This window comes from Lepus europaeus, chromosome 7, assembly GCF_033115175.1.
Source record: "Lepus europaeus isolate LE1 chromosome 7, mLepTim1.pri, whole genome shotgun sequence".
Taxonomy (NCBI): domain Eukaryota; kingdom Metazoa; phylum Chordata; class Mammalia; order Lagomorpha; family Leporidae; genus Lepus; species Lepus europaeus.
In genome coordinates this window covers 119,657,115-119,681,464 of record NC_084833.1, presented here as the reverse complement: position 1 = coordinate 119,681,464, position 24,350 = coordinate 119,657,115, and the positions used below count along the sequence as shown (strand labels likewise).

The 24,350-nt window shown below is 45.5% G+C and overlaps 1 protein-coding gene across 3 annotated transcripts in view; it reads left to right on the top strand.

Moving 5' to 3' along the window:
• The window catches only part of PRDM10 (PR/SET domain 10), a 115,486-nt gene that overhangs the window by 41,470 nt on the left and 49,666 nt on the right, over window positions 1-24,350 (top strand). The window contains exons 1-4 of one of the 3 annotated variants that reach the window (XM_062197354.1): window positions 1,838-1,859; window positions 11,471-11,658; window positions 13,894-14,058; window positions 17,002-17,061. In XM_062197354.1, the coding sequence (XP_062053338.1) occupies window positions 11,590-11,658; window positions 13,894-14,058; window positions 17,002-17,061 (294 nt within the window). In that variant the 5' untranslated portion in view covers window positions 1,838-1,859; window positions 11,471-11,589. Of the gene's footprint in view, window positions 1-1,837; window positions 1,860-4,955; window positions 5,038-11,470; window positions 11,659-13,893; window positions 14,059-17,001; window positions 17,062-24,350 lie in introns of those variants that run through there. The other 2 variants (XM_062197355.1, XM_062197353.1) reach the window with 2 other exon arrangements.

Here is a 24,350-nt window from a genome sequence, read left to right as displayed (position 1 = left end):
CATGGGGTGCAGTTGTCAAATGCTTGCCTTTCTCACTGTTGACTCTGTGGGTCCCTCAGTCTCCCTGAACTTCTCCCTGTGGTGCATCTGGGGTTGGATTTCAGAGAGGGAGCCAGAAGAATTTACCTGTAAGTGCATTGTCTGGAATGGGATACGCGTCTTTCCATATGAATAACCATATTTCTGGCATATGGAGTGGCAGGCCAGTGCAGCTACCTCTGTAGATTCTTAATGTTCCTGAGGTTAATAATGTACCCCCCGGTCCTGTGAAACATAATCACCTTGTATCACAACAGTGGGAAGTATTTATGGCTCATCCCGGGATCCCAGGTACACAGCTACCTTTGAAGGTGGATGTGGGTCTCTTTCTCCTTCGCTGCATAAACAGGTGATGAATAATATGGAACTCCTGATTTCTCTAGTCTGGGGGAGTTTTCAAGGGGTGGCGTTGGCCAAGAAGGGCCCAACGATGCTGGGAATGAGGCTGGTGGATGATGGAGGTGAGCAGCATGGTTGGGACTTGGGACCACAGCAAGACAGGAGACTGTGGAGTCGGGCCATAGGCTGGACCACTGTCTACAGCTGTATCGTTAAGTGAGCTGGAAAAGTAGTTTATCTTCCCTCCTTACTCATCTTCAGTCTTCATCATCGTCAGTCTCACCATGTAGATGTGACCGTATGGTGAGCCGGGGGTAGCTGTCGTCTCCCCACTATGCTGTGAGCTCCATGGGAGCAGTGTCTTTGCTCATCTTTATCCCTAGTGCTTGCCATGTACTTTTAAAAAAAAAAAAAGTGTTCAATCTTCACCAAGCATGGAAAAATTGCTGCTGTGTCTTGAATGTTCACCATTATGCTTTGTGTCACAACTCTTCCCATGTTGTATTTCTTAAAATTCTATCTTCCTCTGGAAATAGTTTTTTATCTTAAAATTAATTATTTATTTTCATTTTAATTGAAAGGGGGGGGGGAGAGAGAGAGAGAGAGATTGATTGATTTTCTATCTGTCGGTTCATTCCCCAAATGCCCACAACAGCCGGGGCTGGGCCAAGCCAAAGCCAGAAGCCTGGAGTGCCCATCCACATCTCCCACATGGGTGCTAGGGACCCAGGTACTTGGGCCATTGTCTGCTGCCTCCCAGGATGCATATTACCAGGAAGGGGGAGTAGCTGGTATTTGAACCAGGTGATAGGAGGAAATGCTGGTGTCCTAAGTGGTGACTTAAGCCTCTGTGCTTTGAATAGAAGATGTTAATGGTAAGAGACACAATTGCTTTATATATCAATAAGAAAGCTAAAAACCCTGACAAGGGGAAATATAAGTAAAATAAATTGATTAAGATGTTCCTAAAAGGTATTCACCCTAAGAGTGGCCCTTCAGCATCTCTTTTGACTCTTGATGTTGGTTTTCACATAGCATCATTCTTTGTGCCATGCAGAGTATGGGTGATGTGGCATTTCTTAAAAGAGGGCACACTCCTACCTCCAGGAATCTCCTCTGAGCATCTAATACCTACTCTGCAAGTTTTTAAAAATATTTTATTTATTTATTTATTTGAGAGACTTACAGACAGTGAGAGGGAGAGACAGAGAGAAAGGTCTTCCATCTGCTGGTTCACTCCCCAAATGCTGGGCCGATCTGAAGCCAGGAGCCAGGAGCTTCTTTCTGGTCTCCAACAAGGTTGCACGGGTCCAAGCATCTAGGCCATCTTCTTCTGCTTTCCCAGGCCGTAGCAGAGAGCTGGATTGGAAGAGGAACAGCTGAGACTCGAACTGGCGCCTGTATGGGATTCTGGCACCACAGACAGAAGATTAACCTACTGAGCCACAGCACTAGCCCCATCTCTTCAAGTTTTGATGCTGGTACTTTCTTGCTTGGCTGGTGGCAGGTCTTTTTCCCCCTGTGAATCTTGGTAATAACAACACATCCTGCAGCTCCATCCATGTGGGCTGCTTTTTTTACCCAGGTTTTATACAGACCTTGTTTGTTAAAGTCATTTTTCCAGTGGTGGATATTTGCTTCCTTAATCAAATGTATGGCTTGCTACTCTTCCCATACCTTTGGTTTGTTAATACCAAACATTTGCATGATTTTGTTTTGAAGACATTTAAAATGGCAGTTAGTGGAGGGTGTTGTGGCACAGAGTGTTAAGCTGCCGCTTGGGACACCTGCATCAAATATGGTGTGCACGTTCAAGTCCTGGATGCTGCACTTCCAATTCAGCTTCTTGCTAAGGCATCCTGACTGGCAGCAGCTGATGGCTCAAGAGCCTGGGCCCCTGGCACCCATTTGGGAGACCTGGATGGAGTTCCAGGCCTGGCTGTTTTGAGCATTTAGGGGAGTGAACCAGTGAATAAAAGACTCTCTCTGTCTCTCTCTCATCCTGCCTTTCAAGCAGATGAAAATAAAAGAAAAATAGACATTTAAAATGGCAGTTATACTTGGTACCTCTGGTGTCTATAACACACATTAACTCAGTTGAAGTAAGGCTGGAACTAATAATGAACAGCTCTGATGAAAGTCACACATGCACGATGACCCCTATCCTGTCTGCCCCTTGGATGAGAGTGACTGCAGGATACTGCTGAGTGTAAAATTGATTCCTGTTTCAGAAATGTTAACATGTCAGAAGGAGTGCCCCTTAATCCCAGTGAAATACATACAGATCGTCAGCTCTTACAGCAGCCATGCTGGGCAGAGAATTTGGATTTTTAAGTGAAGATACTGAGGATTAGAGTGTGTGGCTTGTGAGGGTCTGTGCTAAATTTGGGAGTCCAGAACCCAGCTTTGTCTGATTCTGAAGTTCATGCTTTTCACTATGCAATACTGTTAAAACAAAACAAAACAAAACAAAAATGACTAGGAGCTCAAGAAGGCACGGGTGATTTCTTTTTACTTTTCCCTCCCTCTGTTCTTTGTGCACCAATGTTTCTTCAGGACCGAGAACAGCTCCTGGCACATATATAGTACCCAAGGAATATTTGTTGAATAAGTCAACGATTGGAGAGGAGATGGAAGTGCAAGCATGTCCTCTCTTTGGAAATGAAATCTCTGGCTCTTTCTTGGACAATGGGAAGAAGAAGAAAGTGGGGTGTCATTTCTAGAATGTGATCCTCCTGTTTTCTGAGGCGCAGAGGGAGGAGTGGAAGGAGGTGTCTTCTGGCTGTCAGGGCCATCAGCACCTGCCTGCTGGACAGCGCCAACATGGCTCTAGCTTCTTCCTCCCATCTCCTTTTAATCAAAATCAACAGAGCTGTGTCAATTGTGCCATCAAAAAGGAACTTATTGATGTTAAATTGTTAGGTTTTTAAAATTGTTGGTAGATGATTAATTGTTAGGTTTTTAAAGAATGTGTGATTTTTCAAAAGTTTTGCAAAGCTTATCTGTAAAATATGAGCATTTTTATTTTCACTGTTTTAGGTTCCAGACATTTTGTTTTTTAAACTCAAGACACTAAAAAAAATTATTTCAAAGACAGAGAGATCTCCCACTTGCTGGTATACTTCCCAAGTACCTAAAACAGCCAGGACGGGGCCAGACCAAAGCAAGGAATCCTGAAACCAATCTAGATCTCCCATATGGATAGCAGGAACTGGGTATGTGAACTGTGACCTGCTGTCTCTCAGGGTGTGCATTAGCGGGTATCAGAAGCAGGCATCAGAAGCAGATCCTGCTCTGATGTAGGATGTGGGTGTCCCAAGTGGTAGCTCAACTGCTGTGCCAAGTGCCCACCCCTCCAGACACTCTTTGAAGTGGTGTTCTCACTGTCTTGGGTGAGTAGAAAAAGGAATAAGCAGATTCAGTTTCTTCCACTATGCTTCCCACTCAACAACCAACCTAGGTTGACTTCTGTGATCAAAGATGTAAGTGATTTTCCTCCCCTGGCATGCAAACAATTAGTTCTGTCCCATCAGCCACCAGTCTGGTTGATTTCAGTTTATTTCTGACACTGTCTTCCTGGAGACAGTATCAGGTCTCCCAGATGAGGGCTCAGTCCCCATGACTGCTACTCCCGATCCGTGCCAGTTGTAAGCCCCAGTTGACTTACCTGTGTTTTCAACCACCTGGCTATAAATTGGGGTACCTGCACCCCCCTGTTTGGGTTTGGTTTATTTGCTGAGTGGCTCACAGATCTCAGGGAAACACCCTTACTTAGATATATTGGTTTGTCATTAAGTATATGGCAAAGGATACCCATGAAGACCAGTTGAAGAGGGTACATGGCAAGGGTTGGGGGAAGGGGCCTATAGCTTCCATGCCCTTTCTAGAACTCTAATGTGTTCAACCATCTAAAAGGTTTCTGAACCCTGTGCTTTGTAGAGGCTTCAGTACATAGGCACTATTGATTAAACCTTTGGCCACTAGTGACCAATACAACCTCCAGGCCCTCTCCCCTCCTTGGAGGTTGAGGTGTGTGGGCTGAAAGTCCCAACCCCCTAATCCTGCCTTGGCCTTTCAGATGGCCAGCCCCCATCCTGAAGCTACCCAAGGCTGCTGGCCATCTCTCAGGTCCAGTCATTAGCATACTAAAAGACACTTTGAAGCTCTTTGAAGATCCCAAGGACTTCAGGAGCCAGGGAAAGGGGACCAGGACCAAACACACATTTGTGCTACATTGGGCTGCTTGAGTTGCTAACAGTGTTCCAGATTGGGAATGGCCATTGTGTGCAGATAATTTTGTTGCTAAATTTTACTTATGTATTTTCCCGATAACAGATTAGCTGTTCTGTTCTTTTGTTCCCCATCTGCTATGTTTTCCTCCCCGCTATGCACACACTTTATGCTTATCTTATGTGATTTGTTAGTATTCTTTTTAATCTAGTTCTGTTTACTTCCATATTCTGCTAAGATTAGCAAAGATATTTCAGTCTGGAATACTTGTGCTGCCCCGTGCCGTTTCTGCTTACTTCCCCTGTTCGTCATTGAAATTTCATCTTTTCCAAGAAGTCATCCCTGATCCCGCCTGCCTTCACCTCTCTTCTCACTACACTCCGTGATGTCATTAAACCACACCACCAAAGTCACCAAGGTCTGCCACAGGTCAGAAGCCAACAGAACACATTCCTGGACCTTAAGGAACTTAGTATTGAGATGGAGAGGCAGATGGTAGACAGAAAAATGCAATATGGTTGGAAAACTTTTTTTTTTTTTTTACGGCAATTGATTATTATGTAACAGGCATTGTCTAAATAGTTCACATGTGTTATTTCACACTATTCTCTCAGTAATCTTATGGTCCTCATTTTACAGAGAAGGATGAGGAGTGTGGAGAATTTCTGTGATTTGCCCAAGGTCATTTAAGTCTCAGAGCTGCTACCCAAATCCAGGAGCAGAGCCCAGTTCCTCACCATCCTGCCTCTGTCGCTAACTCCTGCTTCTCCATGCCTCAGAGCGCGCATCCTCCTGTGTCTCCAGTGCTCCAAGGTCAGGTGCACCAGCATCAGGGTTTAGAGAGCAGTCATGACCTCATTTGCAGACAACCATTTCAACTGCCTCAGAACCTTCCCCAGGAGATCCCCCAAAAGAGCACAAGATGCTAAGGTAGACAGTGCAGGATAGTAACGTGTGTATAGTGGTTTGTAGTCAGAGTTACTCATCATAGTGTTGTAGGTAATTGCAAAAGATGAGAAGTAGCCTAAATGTTCATCAGTGCATGAGTGATTCAATAAATTATGGTATATTCACACAATGAAATTGCACAGCTATGATAAAGGGTGGGGAATATACACACATATTTATGTATATATATATATATATATAGAGAGAGAGAGAGAGAGAGAGAGAGAGAGTTAGAGAACAAAGGCATAATGTTACATGGAACAAACAAGGTATGGAAGAGTTGCTGCCTCTGGGATCAATAGTTTAATTCTATTTGTGCTCAGAGAGGGTGAGAGCATACTCAGAGATACGCTTGTATATGCGTCTTTGGACGAAAAGACAAGAAATTAATAATTTATCAAAAAGTCCATGGAAAAGTGGAAATAAAAGATGATGCTCATTTTCCAAGAACTCTTATGGAAGTTGTCTCTGAGGAGTGACCAGAGGATTCCAAGCAGGAAGCCTGCCCACTGTGTCCCTTTTGAACTTTGAACGAACTGCATACGATTACCTGTTTAAAAAGATGTAAATAAAATCATGGCCTGACCCCTGCAGCTTCCCAGCCTCGTGTGCACTTGAGCGTTTGTGCAATCAGTGAACCAGGTTGGAAAAAGATCTCCAGTCCCTTTGTTGGAAGGACACAACATCTCGTATGTGGTATTCCTGCTAAAAATACGTATCCTGAATATAACCATGAAGAAGCATCAGACAAACTCAAACTGAGGAGCATTCTGAAAAATAAATGGCCTGTGCATTTCAAAAATGTCAAGGTCATAGAGCACGGAGGAGTAGGAGCTGGCTTCGGATTGGAGAGTGGAGGGACGCCACCACTGACTGACTGTGTGGCACCAGGTTGGGTCCTGGGCCAGAGATAGAAGGCTCTTTGGTTAGAAAGGACATTAATTAGACAATTCACAAAGTTTGAATGCGGTCTGTCAGTGAAATAGTGTTGTTTTAAGGTTAACTTCCTCCCTGATTTTGATGATGGTTCTGTGTTTATAAATGAATGTTCTGGGGCCAGCGCTGTGCCATAGCGGGTAAACCTGCCGCCTGCAGCACCGGCATCCCATGTGGGCGGTGCTTCTAGTCCTGGCTGCTCCACTTCCAATCCAGCTCTCTGCTATGGCCTGGGAAAGCAGTGGAAGATGGCCCAAGTCCTTGGGCCACTGAACCCATATGGGAGACCCTGAAGAAGCTCCTGGCTCCAGGCTTTGGATTGGTGCAGCTCCGGCCATAGCGGCCAATTGGGGAGTGAACCAGTAGATGGAAGATCTCTCTCTCTCTCTCTACCTCTGCCTCTCTGTAACTCTGCCTTTCAAATAGATAAATAAATATTTTAAAAAAGGAAAATGTTCATATTTTAAGAATTTAGGGTAAAGGGAAAATGTGGCTGCTGCTTATTCTCAAATGATTCAGGTTAAATAAAAATGAGAAAGAGAAAAAAAAATAATGTGAGCATGGCAAAATGTTAACATTTGGTGACTGAGTGAAGAAATACAGGAATTCTTTGTACTATTTTTGCAACATTTCAGTGTGAAATTATTTCAGATTAAAAACTTTTCATTAAATAAAAGCTTTCTACCTGGAACATGTTTTATTTTGTAATTACTGAGACTTTTATGTTATTTTGTACAATTCTATAGTTCATATAAATCTTTATATTATTTGTGACCCTTAATTCCTAGTTTTTTATTTTAAAATATATTTATTTATATATATATACAAAGAACAGATTTCATGTATTTCAAAGGAACAATTTTAAGAACATAGTGATAGTTCTCACCTTCCCTTTCTACCTCCACCCTCCCTTCTTCCTTTCTTATTTTTCTTTAAATTTTGTGAGAACATGCTTCCCATTTGCTTTATAATCAGAGGCCTAATGGTCCACTAAATAAAGAATTCAACAAGTAGAAAGTAGACCACTGTTGCTCAGGAGTCCAAAGGGCTATAAACTAACCAGATTTCAAGATGTCGGTTTCACTCATGTACATTTTTTGTAGTCTATACATGAGCTGTCACTTATTAGAGAAAACATGATATATTTCTTTTTGGTATTGGCTTACTTCACTAAGCATAGTGGTCTCCATCCATGTTCTTGCACAAGACAGGACTTCATTCTTTTTTATGGCTAAGTAGTATTCCTGCATGTGTGTGTGTGTGTCTCCCATTTTCTTTATCCAGTCATCCATTGATGAACATGTGGGTTGATTCCATATGTGCTATATGTGCTATTGTGAACTGGGCTGCGTACACATGGGGTACAGATAACTCGTTCATATGTTGATTTCATATCCTTTGGGTCAATTCCCAGCAGTGGGATGAGCGGGTCATATAGTAGATCAGCTTTCAGATCTCTGAGGAATCTCCTTATGGTTATGCTAACTTACATGCCCACCAGCAATGGATTTTCTCCACATCTTCGCCAGCATTTGTTATTTTTGGATTTTTAGATGATGTTTTTTTCCAATGGCTCTGATGAGTATAATTTATATATCTGTGAAACTTACCCTGAATATCTTTTTGTGTATGTTTAAATAACACTGCTATATAAGGAAGTCTATAAAAATCTATTAAAATCTTTAATAAGTTATAACTCATGTCTGATAAAATTCATGCATTTTAATTGAATAGATTGATGCCTTTTTTTTTTTTTTTTTTGACAGGCAGAATTAGACAGTGAGAGAGAGACAGAGAGAAAGGTCTTCCTTCCTTTGGTTCACTCCCCAAATGGCCGCTACAGCCGGCCCGCTGCGGTGATCCGAAGCCGGGAGCCAGGTGCCTCCTCCTGGTCTCCCATGGGGTGCAGGGTCCAAGCACTTGGGCCATCCTCCACTGCCTTCCTGGGCCACAGCAGAGAGCTGGCCTGGAAGAGGGGCAACCGGGATAGAACTGGCGCCCTGACTGGGACTAGAACCCGGAGTGCCAGTGCCGCAGGCAGAGGATTAGCCTAGTGAGCTGTGCTCCAGGCCGATGCCTTTTTTTTTTTTTTTAAGATTTGTTTATTTTTTTGAAAGTCAGAGTTACACACAGAAAGAAGGAGAGGCAGAGAGAGAGAGAGAGAGAGAGAGAAAGTCTTCCATTTGCTGGTTCACTCCCCAATTGGTTGTAATGGCTGGAGCTGCACCAATCCGAAGCCAGGAGTCAGGAACTTCCTCCAGGTCCTCCTATGTGGGTGCAAGGGCCCAAGGACTTGGGCCATCTTCTACTGCTTTCCCAGGTCATAGCAGAGAACTGGATCAGAAGTGGAGCAGCCAGGACTTGAACTGACACCCATATGGGAAGCTGGTGCCTCGGGTTGAGGCTTAACCTATCACACCATAGCACCAGCCCCTTAGCATCCTTTCTTTCTTCCTTGGGCTTTGTTCTGGTTCAGAGATTGGAGCATGTGTAGTCCAGGAATATGCTTCCCAGCCTATTTGCATTAATAATGAGGAAAATTAGGAGCAGATCTCAGACAGTGATCTTTCTCCACAGCGAGCGATTGCAGTGTTTCTCATCTGTGCACGCCACTGTGATGGCAGGGTGGGAGGAGACGCATCAGACCTGGCTGCTGCCCTGTTAACCTGTCACGTGGCTTTTAAAATGTCAGCATTTTTCATCATTCAAATGGATGATTGATTACCTTAAAACTCTTTTGGAAATGAATAAGCTTTGGAGATGTGGATTTTGTGCCTGCTCATGTTTAGTAAGGCTTTTTTTTTTTTTTTTAAGTTTATTTTTTTATTTGAAAGGCAGAGAGAAAGAGAGAGATCTTTCATCCGATGGTTCACTCCCCAAATGCCCACAAAAGTCAGTGTTGGGCCAGGCTGAAACTAGCAACCAGGAACGTCATCTGGGTCTTCCACGTGGGTGGCGGGGGCCCAAGAACTTGAGGCATCAGCTGCTTCCTCCTAGGACCGCCTCAGCAGGAAGCTGGATTGGAAGGTGAGTAGTTGGGACTTGAACTAAGCACTCCTGTCTGGGATGTGGGCGTCCCAGGCAGTGGCTTCACCTGCCCCCCACCACACCCACCTCTAATTAGGTCACTGATAATTTCTGCATGGGTTTGCTGGGAAACCTGGGCCATTTTTCTTGTTTTGAAAATGATCCTACTGTTCATTCTGAATAAAGGTGGTATAGGAGGTCAGTGTCAGCAAGGCAAGAGCAATAGCTGTGTAGCAATAGACTATCCCTTGCCTGCAGTTAGCCTGCACGTTACCCTTTCTCCAGGATGAAGATCGTATTTTATTTATATATATATATATATAATATAATATATATACACACACTTATATGCACACACAATATGTAATATAACTTGATAGATAAAATGTGTGAGTACTTCAAAAACATTTGTGGAAAAGGATTAAATGATGTTTATTTTGGTACAAAAAAATTCTATTAGTCCATATGTACTTTATTTTTAAAAAATATTTATTTATTTATTTGAAAGGCAGAGGGAGAGAGAGAGAGAGAGAGAGAGGTGTCTTCCATCTGCTGGTTCATTCCCCAGATGGCCACAATGACCAGAGCTGCGCCGATCCAAAGCCAGGAGCCAGGAGCTTCCTCCAGGTCTCCCACGTGGGTGCAGGGGCCCAAGCACTTGGGCCATCCTCTGCTGCTTTCCCAGGCCATAGCAGAGAGCTGGATTCGAAGTGGAGCAGCCAGGACTCGAACTGGCGCCTATATGGGATGCTGGCACTGCAGGTGGCTGCTTTATCTAATATGCCACAACGCTGGCCCCCGTTGTATTATTCTTACAAATAATTTCTTCATTTTTACCTTTTTGCTCAGATGTGTTGCTTTGAACAGAGCTTTTTAAAAAATGAATTTATTTATTTATTTTTTAGATTTATTTATTTGAAAGAGTTAAACAGAGAGAGAGAGGTTCACTCCCCAGATGGCCACAACAGCCGGAGCTGTGCCGATCCTAAGCCAGGAGCCAGGAGCTTCCTTCGGGTCTTCCATGTGGGTACAGGGGCTCTTGTACTGCTTTCCCAGGCCATAGCAGAGAGATGGATTGGAAGAGGAGCAGCCAGGACTAGAACCAGTGCCCATATGGGATGCCAATGCCACAGGCCAGAGTATTAACCCGCTGCACCACAGCGCCAGCCCCTGAATTTATTTATTTTTAAAAGATTTATTTATGGCCGGCACTGCGGCTCACTAGGCTAATCCTCCGCCTGCGGTGCCGGCACCCCGGGTTCTAGTCCCAGTCGGGGCGCTGGATTCTGTCCCGGTTGCTCCTCTTCCAGTCCAGCTCTCTGCTGTGGCCTGGGAGTGCAGTAGAGGATGGCCCAAGTCCTTGGGCCCTGCACCTGCATGGGAGACCAGGAGAAGCACCTGGCTCCTGGCTTCGGATAGGCGCAGCACACCGGCTGTAGCAGCCATTTGGGGGGTGAACCGGTGGAAAAGGAAGACCTTTCTCTCTGTCTTTCTCTCTCTCTCTCTCACTGTCTAATTCTGCCTGTCAAAAAAAAAAAAAAAGATTTATTTATTTATTTAAAAAGCAGAATGACAAAGACACCAGAGAGACAGAGAAAGGGAAAAAGATCCTCTGTCTGCTGCTTCACTTCCAAATGGCTACAACAGCCAGGGTTGGGCCATGCCAAAGCCCAGAACCGGAAACTCCATCCTTCTCCCATGTGGGTGGCAGGGGCTCAGATCCTTGGGCCATCTGCTGCCACCTTCCCAGGTGCTTAAGCAGGGAAGGAGGGTTGGAAGCAGAACAGCCAGGACTTGAACTGGTGCCCTGATATGGGATGCTGGCATTGCAGGAGGCTGCTGAACCTGCTGTGCCATAACACAGCCGCAGCCACACAGCTTTTTCTTTTTGCCTTTGTTCTGTCAAAACGGATTCATCTTAAAGTCTTGGTTGCCTCTCTGTGTTTTTCAGGGGCCTTGCAGCGAGAACTTCCCTACCGTCCTTGGTGAACACAGGTGCGGCAGACAGATGACGGCCCTGTCCCCTGTGCTGCTGTAGTGCCCCAGCCCTGGTGCTGCCCGCTGGGGAAGATGGAGTCCAAAGACGAAAGCTCGCCTGTGTGGCCGACAGCCACGGAGCATGAGCAGAACACGACCCAGGTGAGGACTGCTCCTTCCCAGTGGGCCTCCATGGCAGGTTTTTAGTTGAGTACGGTTTGATGACAGCTAAGGAAATGAAAGTTACCATGGAGCGCGAATATGAGAGACTATGTGGGAAGATGGAATTAAGGCTTGTTTTGCTCCATGCACTTTTGAAATCTCTGCATAGCTTCCTCATAATACACATTTTCCATGAATTTTTGGAGGACCCTGCTTGTTGTACGTAGGCGTGGGGACTCTCAGTGCTCTGAGTGCTCATCTACGTGGATCGCTGTGAGTTTGCTGTGAGAAGAGCTAAGCCACCACCCGTTGGCTTCTCTGCCTTTTCTGCAACTTACTGTCCCACGCTCCCACGCTGTTGTGCTACCCTGCTTTGCTGTATGTCACCGGTGCTGAAAAACCTCGACCTGTAGTTTGTCTTCCTTACGTTCTCTGATGTTAACTGGATTTCCATTTCTTGTGTGGAATGCAGTACCAGGCACGTCTACAGTGAGTGGCCTTTTCTCTGTAACGTCAGAACGGAAGCCTGGAAGTGAAAACGGCCCCTTGCTGAGTCAGCAGCCCTGGCGCTCAGGCACTGGGTCGGGTGCTGCAGTCCTTGGAGACGTCTGCCCTTCGATTTGCCATCACAGCCAGCTGCGTGTTCTCAGCTGCATCTTTTGAACTTTGGGATGAGTCAGCAGTCACGTAGAGACTTATTTTATAAATGAGACCAAAGTGTAACACTTAATTTTTAAATATCATTACAAATATGCACTTTTTATTTAATTTTTCATTAGCCACATAACCACAGTTCTATGCTCAAACTCAAGAAGTTAAAAAGATTTAAATACATAAATCTCACATAATGTAAGCAATATATTATTATGATAAATAAAATTGATATAGTATGATTTAAAATTCTGTCTTAATACTTAAAAAAAAATCCCCAGAGATGTTTTTCAGCAGAATAATTGAGAGTGATTTTATGAAATTATATGAAGCTACATGCCATATTTTGTTTATCAACAAAAATATAGTCCATTGCAAAGCGAATCCAGAGGAAGTCTGGCTGTGACACTGCGTGTGACCAGGGTCTCCATGTGTGGGTAGCCAGATGGTAGACAGCCACGGTCAGCATTGCCTATTGCACCCCTAATTCCTGGCCAGGAATTCTGATTTAGTAGAATCTGAGTGATGGATGCCAGGTGGAAAAGCATGTTTGCCTTTTTTAAGCACTGAAATTAGCTCAAGGGTTTCATGTTGATGAAAAAAAAAATTGAACGTCACTGATTATCTTGCGGAAGTTAAAACGATACAAGCACCTTATGAACCTGTTTTTTTCCTAGCACGCAAACTTTATCTTCACAGGCAAATCAAGTGTCTGTGGATGCCAGGTTAATCCTCCAGTACAGAGGTAGAAGTTGGTTGTGGTGCTTGATTATGTGTGGTCTCTAGATTTCTTTATGAGAATTGAATTAATTTATCTCATTCTTCCGATCTGCTGTCCCCACCAGAGAAAATTGCCATAACAATGTTAGGTCCAAAGCGAGTGAGTATAAGAATAAGGATTCCAACCTAAGAGAGCCTGACTTCCGTATCAGCACATAGATTATTTCCGTCCCCAATGTGCACGGAGACCATCTGCTTCCCCACCTTCGGTACCAGGCATCAGGCTGTGCGCCAAGCTCCAGCCTTCAAGGATTCAGTCCTCCCAAGCTGACCACTCAGAGCGTCTTTTGCAAAGCTCAGTTGCTGCCTTGGTCCTGTAAGTCTTGGGAGATAGAAAATTACTTAGCCTGGTGACAGCGGAAATTGCTGTCCGGAACCCTTCAGAGGATTCGTCAGAGTCTTCTGTGTCTTTCTCTCACTGCCAGTGCAGGGTCCTCCTTCACTGGTGTTTCATATTTGGTAGTGTTGCCAAGCAGGAATTTTCCGTCACTTGTCCAGGACCAGTTAACCCTCCCACCCCCACCCAAGACTTCCCGGAAGAGTCACCTGCGTTGAACGCTTGAGGCAATGGGGAATTTAAGTGAGTTGCCTGACACTGTTAAGCAGTGAGTTAGTGACAAGGTCCTCGGAGCTGGTCTCCTTCTAGTCCCTCGCCTGGCATAGCTGGAGGTGCCATCAATCCCCGTTTGTCTTTCACTGGGATTCTTCAGCAACACGTGTGGGCTGGGTGGCTGGGTACCTTTGTGAGACTAATTTTTGTGGTACAGGGAAAGTCGCTACATAAATGCCTGCCTTTTGCCCCAGGTGCACTTCGTCCCAGACGCTGGAACCGTGGCTCAGATTGTCTACACCGATGACCAGGTCCGGCCACCCCAGCAGGTGGTGTACACAGCAGATGGTGCCTCCTACACGTCAGTGGATGGGCCAGAGCACACGCTGGTGTACATCCATCCAGTGGAAGCTGCACAGGCATGTGAAGGATTATTTGCTTAAAACTTGGTTGTTACTGAATTACTTTATCAGTTGCTTACGTTCACCCTCTGCCAGTCCCTGTGTTAAGGGCCCGTGACAGAGGAAATATTCAGGTAAGGTTTGTGCTCCCACGCAGCCGATAGCTTGGCAGGAGAGATGGTTCATTCATAGGTTAAATACACTGAGGAGTCGGAGCACTGGCTTCATATCAGCTCTTCTCCCCCAGGACTACTGACTAGACCTTGAACTTGTCACTTTTCCCTAGTATCAGGATCCAGGCCAAACATGACATTGAGTTCTATGAAGTTCTGTCAGAGAGGACTCAGTAAAAACATACAGATTATTTTAGTTAAGTATGTAAGCAAAGCGTCCTACTAATTTATTAACTACTACATATATATGTATATATTATTTTCTGACAGGCAGAGTGGATAGTGAGAGAGAGACAGAGAGAAAGGTCTTCCTTTGCTGTTGGTTCACCCTCCAATGGCTGCTGCAGCCGGCGCATCTTGCTGATCCGAAGCCAGGAGCCAGGTGTTTCTCCTGGTCTCCCATGCGGGTGCAGGGCCCAAGCACTTGGGCCATCCTCCACTGCACTCCCGGGCCACAGCAGAGAGCTGGCCTGGAAGAGGGGCAACTGGGATAGAATCCGGCGCCCCAACCGGGACTAGAACCCGGTGTGCCGGCGCCGCAAGGCGGAGGATTAGCCTGTTAAGCCACGGCACCGGCCATTAACTACTATATATTAATAACTTACTGATTTGTAGGATTATAGCAGATGCAGAGACGTTTACTGATAAAAGCTGTTCAGTTATAGCTGCTTTTACCTTTTGGCAGTGTTTTCCAAGTGGGTCACACAAATTTCCCTTAATATATAAATGTTATTTTTCTTTTTAAACTTTATTTATTTGAGAGGTAGAGAGAGAGAGACTGCGAGAGCAAGAGCGAGATTGATCACTTCTCTGTCTGCTGGTTTTCCCCAAATTCCTGCAACAGCTGGGGCTAGGCAGCAGCTGGGAGCTAGGAACACAAGCCAGATCCTCACTGTGGGTGGCGGGAACCCAATGACTTGGGCCACTGCCACTGCTTCCTGGGCTCTGAATTGGCAGGAAGCTGGAGTTGGGAGTCCAAGCCAGGAACTGAACGTAGGAAGTCCAGTGTGGGATGTGAGCGTCTTCACTGCTGGGCTACACGTTTACCCCTAGATGCTGTTTTCTGTTGTTAGCACTTTACAACGTGTGGGGTCAGTCACAGCGTGGGATGCCTGCACCCCGAACTGGAGCACCAGTTCAAGTCCTGGCTGTTCCACTTCCAACCCAGCTCCCTGTTCATGCACCTGGGAGGCAGCAGATGATGGTTCAAATACTTGAGACCCCACCACCGATGTGGGAGACCCAGATGGGATTCCTGGCTCCTGGCTTCAGCCTGGTCCAGCCTCTACACCAGATGGAAGGTCTTTGTCTCTGTCTCTCAAATAAATAAATCTTAAAAAAAAAAGCACATTTTTTAAAAACAAAGTCCATACGTTCACTGTAGGATCCTGGTAATAAAAATTTGCCCTCATGCAATATTTAATCCAGAGGCTCAAATCACTCCCAAGAAGAAATGAGGCCCACCTAACCATTACCTTTCAAATCTATGTAAAGATGAAATTGCTAAACAGCTGTTGGTTTAGGAATGCCTCTGCTTAGTTTTAGTTACCTAACTATATTAAAATAAGATCAGAGAGTGTATGTAAAGAATGCCCTGTGCCCAAATTTTAGCTTATTGTGATCTTCCTAAATACGTAAATTCTGATCATTTTTTAATGTTACATCTAGGAACTCTGACTTTGGCTGAAAATCTCATTTACATTCCTCTGCAATCATAACCACAGTTCTTATTCCTGGTGGTTCATTAAAGGTCTGGGCAAATTAAAGTCCTTTTACAAGCTTTAGAAGAAAGTTTTTTTCTGGGTTTGAGACAGTAGGTGTATGCTCTAGCCATAAGTTTTGGAGATTTTCCTCCTCCAGTAAGCTTTGCTGCGTCGTGACCCAACTTACTGTTTACAATGATTAGGTTTTTATTAAGATTTATTTATTTATTTGAAAAGCAGAATTACAGAAAGAGATAAAGAGATCTTCTACCTGCTGGTTCTCTCCCCAAATGGCCAAAATGGGCAGATCTGGGCCGGTCTGAAGCCCAGGAGCCAGGAGCTTCTTCCAGGTCTCCCACATGGGTGCAGGGGCCCAAGCACTTGGGCCGTCCTCCGCTGCTTTCCCAGGCCATTCCCAGGGAGCTGGATTGGAAGTGGAGCAGCTGGGTCTTGAACTGGTGCCCTTACGGGATGCTGGTGTCATAGGCGGAAGCTTAACCTGCTGTGCCATGATGCCAGCCTCCCAGTTTTGTTTTGTTTTTATGCCTTTACTGGCTTTATCCTGAAAAGAACCTATGAAACATGAAGGTCAGTGCTTCCCTTCTGATACCAAACATGCCTTTACACAGGAGGGAGCTGTGATCCAGGTGTGTACTAGTCTCCTGTTTGTCCGTGTAGCCCATCCCTTCTCATTTGGTCACAGGCCCCGCCTTGTGAGTAGCGTTGGGTGATAGGTACCCTCATCGATGGCATGTTTTTAAATTTTCGTGATGCATCTCCTTAATTAGCTGTGACATTCAACCTCAAGGGCGGCTTTGCTGGAGAGTCCGTTACCGCGTGTGTTTGCTGATTGGGAGGGCTGGCTTAGAGCAGCTCCTTGGAGCTGTGTGAATGAAGGGCTTTGGCTACGTCTGGGGAAGATCCCCATCTCTGTCTCCCTGTTAATGAAGGATTACTGGCGATAATGGCAGTTAGCTCTCCCAGGAGGTGGTGCTTAGCAGCAGGGTAAGTTTCCCCGAGTGGGCGAACTGTCTCAAGATCTGTTGATAACTTTTTTTTTCCTTCTTTTTCTTTTTCTGCTCTAGACTCTGTTTACAGACCCAGGCCAGGTAGCTTTTGTCCAACAAGATGCTGCAGCTCAGCAGGTAATGGATGTGGGGTGGGGGCAATACGCCGGGCGGTACTCTTCCCCTGTCCCCTGTGCCGGCTCTGGTTGTTTGTTTCCTGTGCTCTAAGAACCTTCTGCTCCCTTCATAACATCCCATGAGCAAAGCCCGATCGCTGTATGTTGAGATAGCCTGGTAATAAAAGGGGATTTGTCAGTGAAATGTAAAAAAATAAACATACAAACGGATTATTGGTTCCACGTTTTAAAGAATAACCAGGAGTTTTAAAAGCATCTTTTTAATTTTTGGGGAAGTTGGGAACATTTTTGTGCTTGTTCTCTTTTTAAATATTGAAGAAAACATTCCTGTGTGGTTAACGCATACATTTGGTGGCAACCCTCTGCATTCTGAAGAGTCCTGAAGGGCTGAGGGCCTTCTTGGTTTTCCTTTGAAACGTTGCCTTCCCTTCATCCCCATGTCTAACGTGTCCTGGTTGACCATGAAGGGCGCCTTGGGGTCCGCACCACTTCCTTGTTTGCTGCTAAAGGACACAGAGGTGATAAGGAAGGGGCAGAAGCCCGCGTTGCCAGTCCTGCCTCGAGGGCATGTGGGCTCAGCCAGTGAGGCTGTTGCTAACCCATCCCACTGAGTGCCATGACCCACCGACAAGTAAATTCTCTTTAGGAGGCACTTTCTGCTGTTTTCCCTTTTCGTAGATGATCTGTGTAATTCCATTTTAAAATTTGGTAACAGTAGAGAAAAGTAGAGAGAGTGAGTTAAGAGCCTTTGTTATATAAGTTGGGATTGAATTCATTCCTGACGGGTAGTGAACTTCAGTACTTTGCGGTGTGAGAACTTGAATAATTATAATTATTTTATCTAATTACATTTTTATTTGCTTGTTTTCATTGTATCTGAAGGGCAAGAGATAGAGTTCGTTCATCGCTGATTCATTCCCCAGGTGCCCCATGATAGCCAGGATGAGCCAGGCCGAAGCCAGGAGCCTGGAGCTCAATTTGGGTCTCCTGTGTGGGTGGCTGGGACCCAGTCACTTGAGCCAGCATCTGCTGCTCCCACGGTGTGTGGTAGAGCAAGCTGGAATCCAGAGTTTGGGAGCTGGGACTTGAGTCCAGGCTGCCTCATGGACTGGGGGTTTCCCAAGCAGGGTCTTCCCTGCTGCACCAAACACTTGCCCCAATTATTTTATTTTAATAATTTTTATAACAAATTCTGCATATATTTGACCGAAAGAAACCTCACTTTGGATACTTATTGATTTTATCAAGTAAGCAATGGATTATTATTATATGTGTACATGTATTATGGTATACTGTTATTTATGTTCACCATCTATTGTGTTTACATGTAGGTTATTTCTTTTTCTTTCCTTACTATAAAGAACATTTTCATGGATAAAATATCAGATTATTTCCTTAGGATAAATATGTTCCCCAAAGAGAAATGGTAGAGACGGAAATTATTTGTGTTTTACGTTGAGAACCAAGTTTTCTTATGAGAAAAAAGTACAAATACAAAAATCAAGAGAAATAAAACCCCAGAATCCTAGATTTGAACCAGAACATCAGTATGAACTGATGATTTTTTTTTTTTTTCTCTTAAAACGCATGTTTCCTAGTTCTGGCCAGTGAAGAGTTTTGGGTACAATGATCAGGTCAGTTACAGCATCCCTTATGCCCTTCTGTGGGCTGCCTTACAGTTGTCCTTGGAGAACTGGCTCTGGGGCAGGGAATGCACAGATGAACTTGGAACATCTTGTCCTCTCAGAATGCAAGGGAGCTTTGAAACCTTCTCTTCTGGCATCCAGTGGGACGAATTCCAGGTGTAACTTGGAGGGGCTAGAACAGGACGGTTTGATCTATAAAAACGAATGGGGACAGGTGTTCAGCACAGCAGTTAAGTTGCGGCTTGGGATGCCCACATTCCATCTTAGGGTGCCTGGTTTGATTCTCAGCCACTCTACTTCCAGTCTAGCTTCTTGCTAAGGAATACCCTGAGAGGCAAGGGTGCTTGGGTCCCTGCCATCCACGTGGGAGACCCAGATGGAGTTCTGGGCTCCTGCCTTCAGTCTGGCTTAGCTCTGGGCTGTATCGGCATTTGGGGGGTAAATCAGCAGATTGAAAGGCTCTCTCCTTCTCTCTCTCTCTCTCTGCCTGTTAAATAAAATGAAGGTACATTAAAAATTAAAAAAAGAATAATGTCTAATAGATTGAAGTATATATAAACCTGCAAGTTCACACTGATATTACAAGACGTAACTCATTAGTCGCTTTCTAAGGCTGTTAGGGATTCCCGTGATGTGCTGGAACTGGTAAATGAAGGAGGAGAATCCGACGGTACTCAGGAAACCAGCGACTTGAGAAGGGAAATTTCTTTGTAGAAACTTTCCAGCTCATATATAAGGAGGAGATGATTGACTTGGAAAACCACCATGTTGCATCCTCTGATGAAATATGGGTCTAGGCAATGGTTGTCAATAGCAGTCTGAAGTCACCAGGAAGAAGCTGATGAGGAACAGTGTCAAGGGTCATAGCGCAGGGTGGTAGCAGCTGTAACCCTTCAACCAGTTTTCATAGGGGACCACTGAAAGGGAGCCCACCCTTTGTATGTGTGTCCCTGATACTGTGCACTTGCTGTTGCATTCTACCACACTGGAAGCATTCTGTCCCCCAGAATCCAGCCCAAATCCCTGGAGTCTCTAGATTTGAGGCGCCCGCGTGTACAAAGCATGGCGGACAGAATGGAAGATGTGAAAAGACATACAAGAATGCAGTTGGCAAAACCCAGCTTACGGGAACTCTACGGGATCAATGCCTTGTTTTTCCCACAGATAAATTACAAGGAAAAAGAAGAGGAAGGGCAGTTTATAGATGATCTGGGCCTTGTTTGCATCCTCACTCTAATAAAACAATAAAAAAAAAAAGAGGGGGAGAGACCGTTGGGGAAATTGTAACCGTCACCGGATATTTGACAATATTAAGGAGTGGTTAATCTTTTAGATATGATAAAAGTTGCTTTCTTTTAGAGGTATATGTGAGACATATAATGTGTAGGCTTTGCTTCAAAATAACCTAGAGAGGAAGTGGGTGGAAGACTAGTTAAAATAAAATTGGCTGCAAGTTGACAACTGTCAAAGCTGAGGGAAGAGTTAGATGAGACTTAAAATACTATTTTCTCTTTTTGGTATATGTTTGGAGTCAGACCTTACCGATAGGAAGCTTATTTTCCTAAGACTTTCCAAATTGCTTTTCTGGTACTGAAAAGATTTATGTTCTCACTGACAATGTATGGGAAATGCCCATTTCCACACACCCTTGCTTGGCACACTGGGTGTTTGCATTCTTTTCAAATTTTGCCCATCTGATAGGCAAAATGGCATTTTGCTTTAAGATTAAGGCACAATTTTAATTAAAGGTTTTGTTGCCATTTGTACCTCAAAGGGCCCTTCATCTCCTCTAATCTCCAGGAACAATCTGCTTGGTTCAGTGTTTCGTCCCAGAGGAAAGTTCTGTGCAGAGAGCTCTGTAAACCCCGGCATCAGGAGGCCGTGTGACTGTTGGCTGCCTGTCTTTCCTCATCGCAACTGCTTTTAGCAGCCCGGTTTTTATTGCAGGCCATAGCATCTCAGCAGTTGTCAGTTTATTCGGTGACCTGGATAAATTCTGGATAGGAGGTCGGATTGAGGGCTTAGCACGGATGACAGTTACTCGTTTTGGGTTTTGCTTTTGCCTTAGCAAACACGTGCCTTTTCTCAGTTGTTTTTGGCGGTGTCAGAATCTGTCTGAAGCCTTACTCCCGTACACACCCCGCCCCCGGGTCCGGAAGCAGGGTGCTGCGGGTCTCCAGGTTTGGGGGCGCCCTCGAGAACTCCTCTTTGTTTCTGAAAATGAACATGTGTGGCTCCCCACACGCCGCGCAGAAACTCTGCTGCTCTCAGAATTGGTCTCAGTAGGAAATCAAGACACTCCTGTGTTTGCTGCTGCCCGGTGTGGTTTCATATTTCACCTCTCAGATAAATTGCATTCTGAAATGCATTCCGTAGATTGAGAAATAATTAGAGAAGGAGGCCGTACACCGTACATTGAACAAATTCTTTTTTTCCTTTACCTTGATTGAACATGACAAAACGCTGCGCAGGATTAACCTTGGTTTGCTCCTCACTCTTGTCCTCTAAGTGAAGTAGGCTTGCGTGTTGTTTTACCAGCCAACCGCCCACTCCCTCCCTGGGGAGCAGGAGTGTGGTTGCCACCACGCTGTGGTGTTCAAGGTGTGGCTGGTGTTCCCCTTCTCCACTGCAACAGACTGAATTCCATCGGGGCCACTGTGACGTAGTGCAAAAAAGCAGGGGGCAACGTCAGAATTTAAATTTCATCCCCGCCTCTCCGGAGCTGTGTGGTAGCATTTCCAGGCCTCAAAGGCATTTAAATATATACCTGTGCTCAGTGTCAGTTGAGCTTGGACCGGTCACTCACTGAACACACTGGAACACATGCCTGCTGGGCGTGCGCCATCTAGAGCCACCCGGCTTCTTGCCAAGAAGGGGTCGGCATCCACCTTGCCCGTTCCTTTGCAGCGGCAGTTGCAGGGTTCTGGAACGGGTCCCACTGCTGCTGCTCCAGCACCTAAGGACGGTGCTTGTGTTGGAGCCTTTCCCTCCGTCTTTTAGGCGAGTTCCAGTGTTGGGGAGGAGAAGGCTGTGGGTAGTGCTTCGATGTCAGCTTTCTCAGCAGTGGCGAGAAGCCAGCAGCAACCTTGCAGAACCAGAGCCTTTCTAACGGCGTCTGTCGGGAAGAAATCCCTCGCAGCCTCACTAGAATAACCTGGAATCACGGACTTGGTTCTTTGAGGCTGGCTCCGTGAAGAAGTAAAGGATGGGTGAAGGGTAGAGGTGCCCGTATGCTGTGGTTTGCTCCATGTGTTAGAAGATGCATCACTAATGTTCAGGTGAAGTTGAAGACTTAGAAAGCAGAGTGATTCATCACCTGTGCTCCCAGATGGTGGGAATGGAGTCTCCTCTTTGTAGGATCCAGTCGGTGCAAGGGGAGGCAGTGAGAGGAGCCGTTGCATGGGCAGAGGTCCCCTGCTCTTTTCCTGGTGGGGTCCTAACCCTCGATGGCATTTTATTCTGCCATTTTTAAAAAGATTTATTTATTTATTTGAAAGGCAGAGTTACACAGAGAGAGGGAGAGGGAGAGGCAGAGAGAGAGAGAGAGAGAGAGAGAGGTTTTCCATCCACTGGTTCACTCCCCAATTGGCTGCAATGGTAGGAGCTGTGCCGATCTGAAGCCAGGATCCAGGAGCTTCTTCTGGGTTTCCCACCTGGGTACAGGGGCCCAAAGCCTTGGGCCATCTTCCACTACTTTCCCAGGCCATAGCAGAGAGCTGGATTGGAAGTGGAGTAGCTGGGACTCGAACCAACACCCATATGGGATGCTGGCACTGCAGGTGGTGGCTTTACTCACCTGCTACGCCACAGCACCAGCCCCTGCCTTTTTTATTTTTATTTATTTTTTTAAGCTGAGGCAGACTCATTTAGAATTTTGTCTTCCTGTGTAAAAATATCTCAAGGATCCCAAGTTCCAGGGAAGCAATGCCATGTAAGAGTCAGGGCTCCTGTTTGAAGTGAGTGCGTGTGAAAACATGCATGCACTGTTTTGGGTAACTGATTTTATCTGCTTTCCTGAGTTTGAGCGTTACAGACGTTGGGCAGTGGTCATCAGCTACTGCAGTCTGAACACCCCCAGCACTGTTTCTGTGCATAGTTGAAGAAGTTCTTAGACTGAGGTCCAGGAAGGTCTGTGGCTGTCTGCCTCCCAGCCTCATACCCTCCTTTCCCACAGAGGCAGGATGGACTCACGTGGCAGTGACTGCTCTCTGCCAAAACCAAAGGCTTTTAGCAATGGCTACGAGGCCTCTCTGAGGGATAGCTAACATGGGAGGTGTCAGGCTCAGGATTCTGAATGGTCTTGGCCCACTGGGAAGGAGGCATAAAAGCCATCAAGTGGAGTTTACTGGTGATAAATGCAAAATCACCATGTAGTGAAATCACTATTGAAGTTCCAAGGAGGAGACAGATGGCTTAATAGCTGTCTATGAGGGGGAAACGGGACTTGGGGATTTTAGTTACCTGTAGAGCAGTGGCTGTCGTAAACCCTAATTCAGGCTGACACTGTGGTCACAATCCTGTAGAATCCACTGAGGGATAAATGAAGACAATAAGAGGACTGGGAGCTGGAAATTGGACAATATGAGAAATGATAGAATGAGTTATGGGTTTTGGGCCTTCAAATATTCGACTCATGTGGCAGGAATTTACCTAATTCCAGAGCAAAGTCCCAGGCTCCCACCAATACATGGAAGATACTGTGGTACAGGGAGCCCTAGCCCCCATGGAAACTGTCACAGAACTGTCCCAAAATGACTAGGGATGCCTAGGGGAGGTGATGAGGCTGAGGGCTGGGTAGCATGGGCTTCTATGACTCTGCGTGCTGTAGGAGTGGAGAGTAGAGTCAGGGAAGGCTGGAGGCACCAGAGTTAGTTCACTGGGAAACTGGAACATGATAGGTTCTAGAAGCTTGGTGAGGCAAACAGCAAATGGGAAGACAGAGAAACAGGGATCGGCATCTCAAAGCACTTGGTTGGTTTGTTGAGTAGGAAGGGCACATAGCTTGAATCTGACCGCAGCGTGGTATTCGGGTAGTAGATGTAAGATTGGTTGAAAGGGATTAAGGATCAATTCATATTGGAGGCAAGAGAACTTCTTAGTGAGCCTTTTTTTTCCCTGCATTGCATTTGGTGAGATAGCATTAACCGATACGCTGTCACCCAAACCTTATCTTATTTGCAAGAGAGTGACTTCAGCATGGTGAAACAAGTAGGAACCATTTTCAGTCTCTACTTATTTATTCTCAAGTGTGAGTGTGTCCATGTAGTCAGGCCCATTTAAAAAAAATTATCTCTTCAAAAGGCAGAGAGACAAGAAAGAGATGGAGAGGGAGAAGGAGAGAGAGAGAGAGCAAGATCTTTCATTCATTGGATCACTGTCCAAATCCCATGACAGGTGGGGCTGGGCCAGATTGAAGCCAGGAGCCCAGAACTTGATCTGGGTCTCCCACATAGGTGTCAAGTACTTCAGTCACCATCTGCTACCACGCAGGGTGTGCATTAGCAGGAAGATAGAGTTGGAAGCAGATCCGGGGACTTGAACACAGGCCCATGAATATACGATGTGTGCATGTCCCAAGTGACGTCTTCACTGATGCATCAAATGTCTGCTCCTCACTCTTAGTTTAAGAGCTCAACCTCTCTTC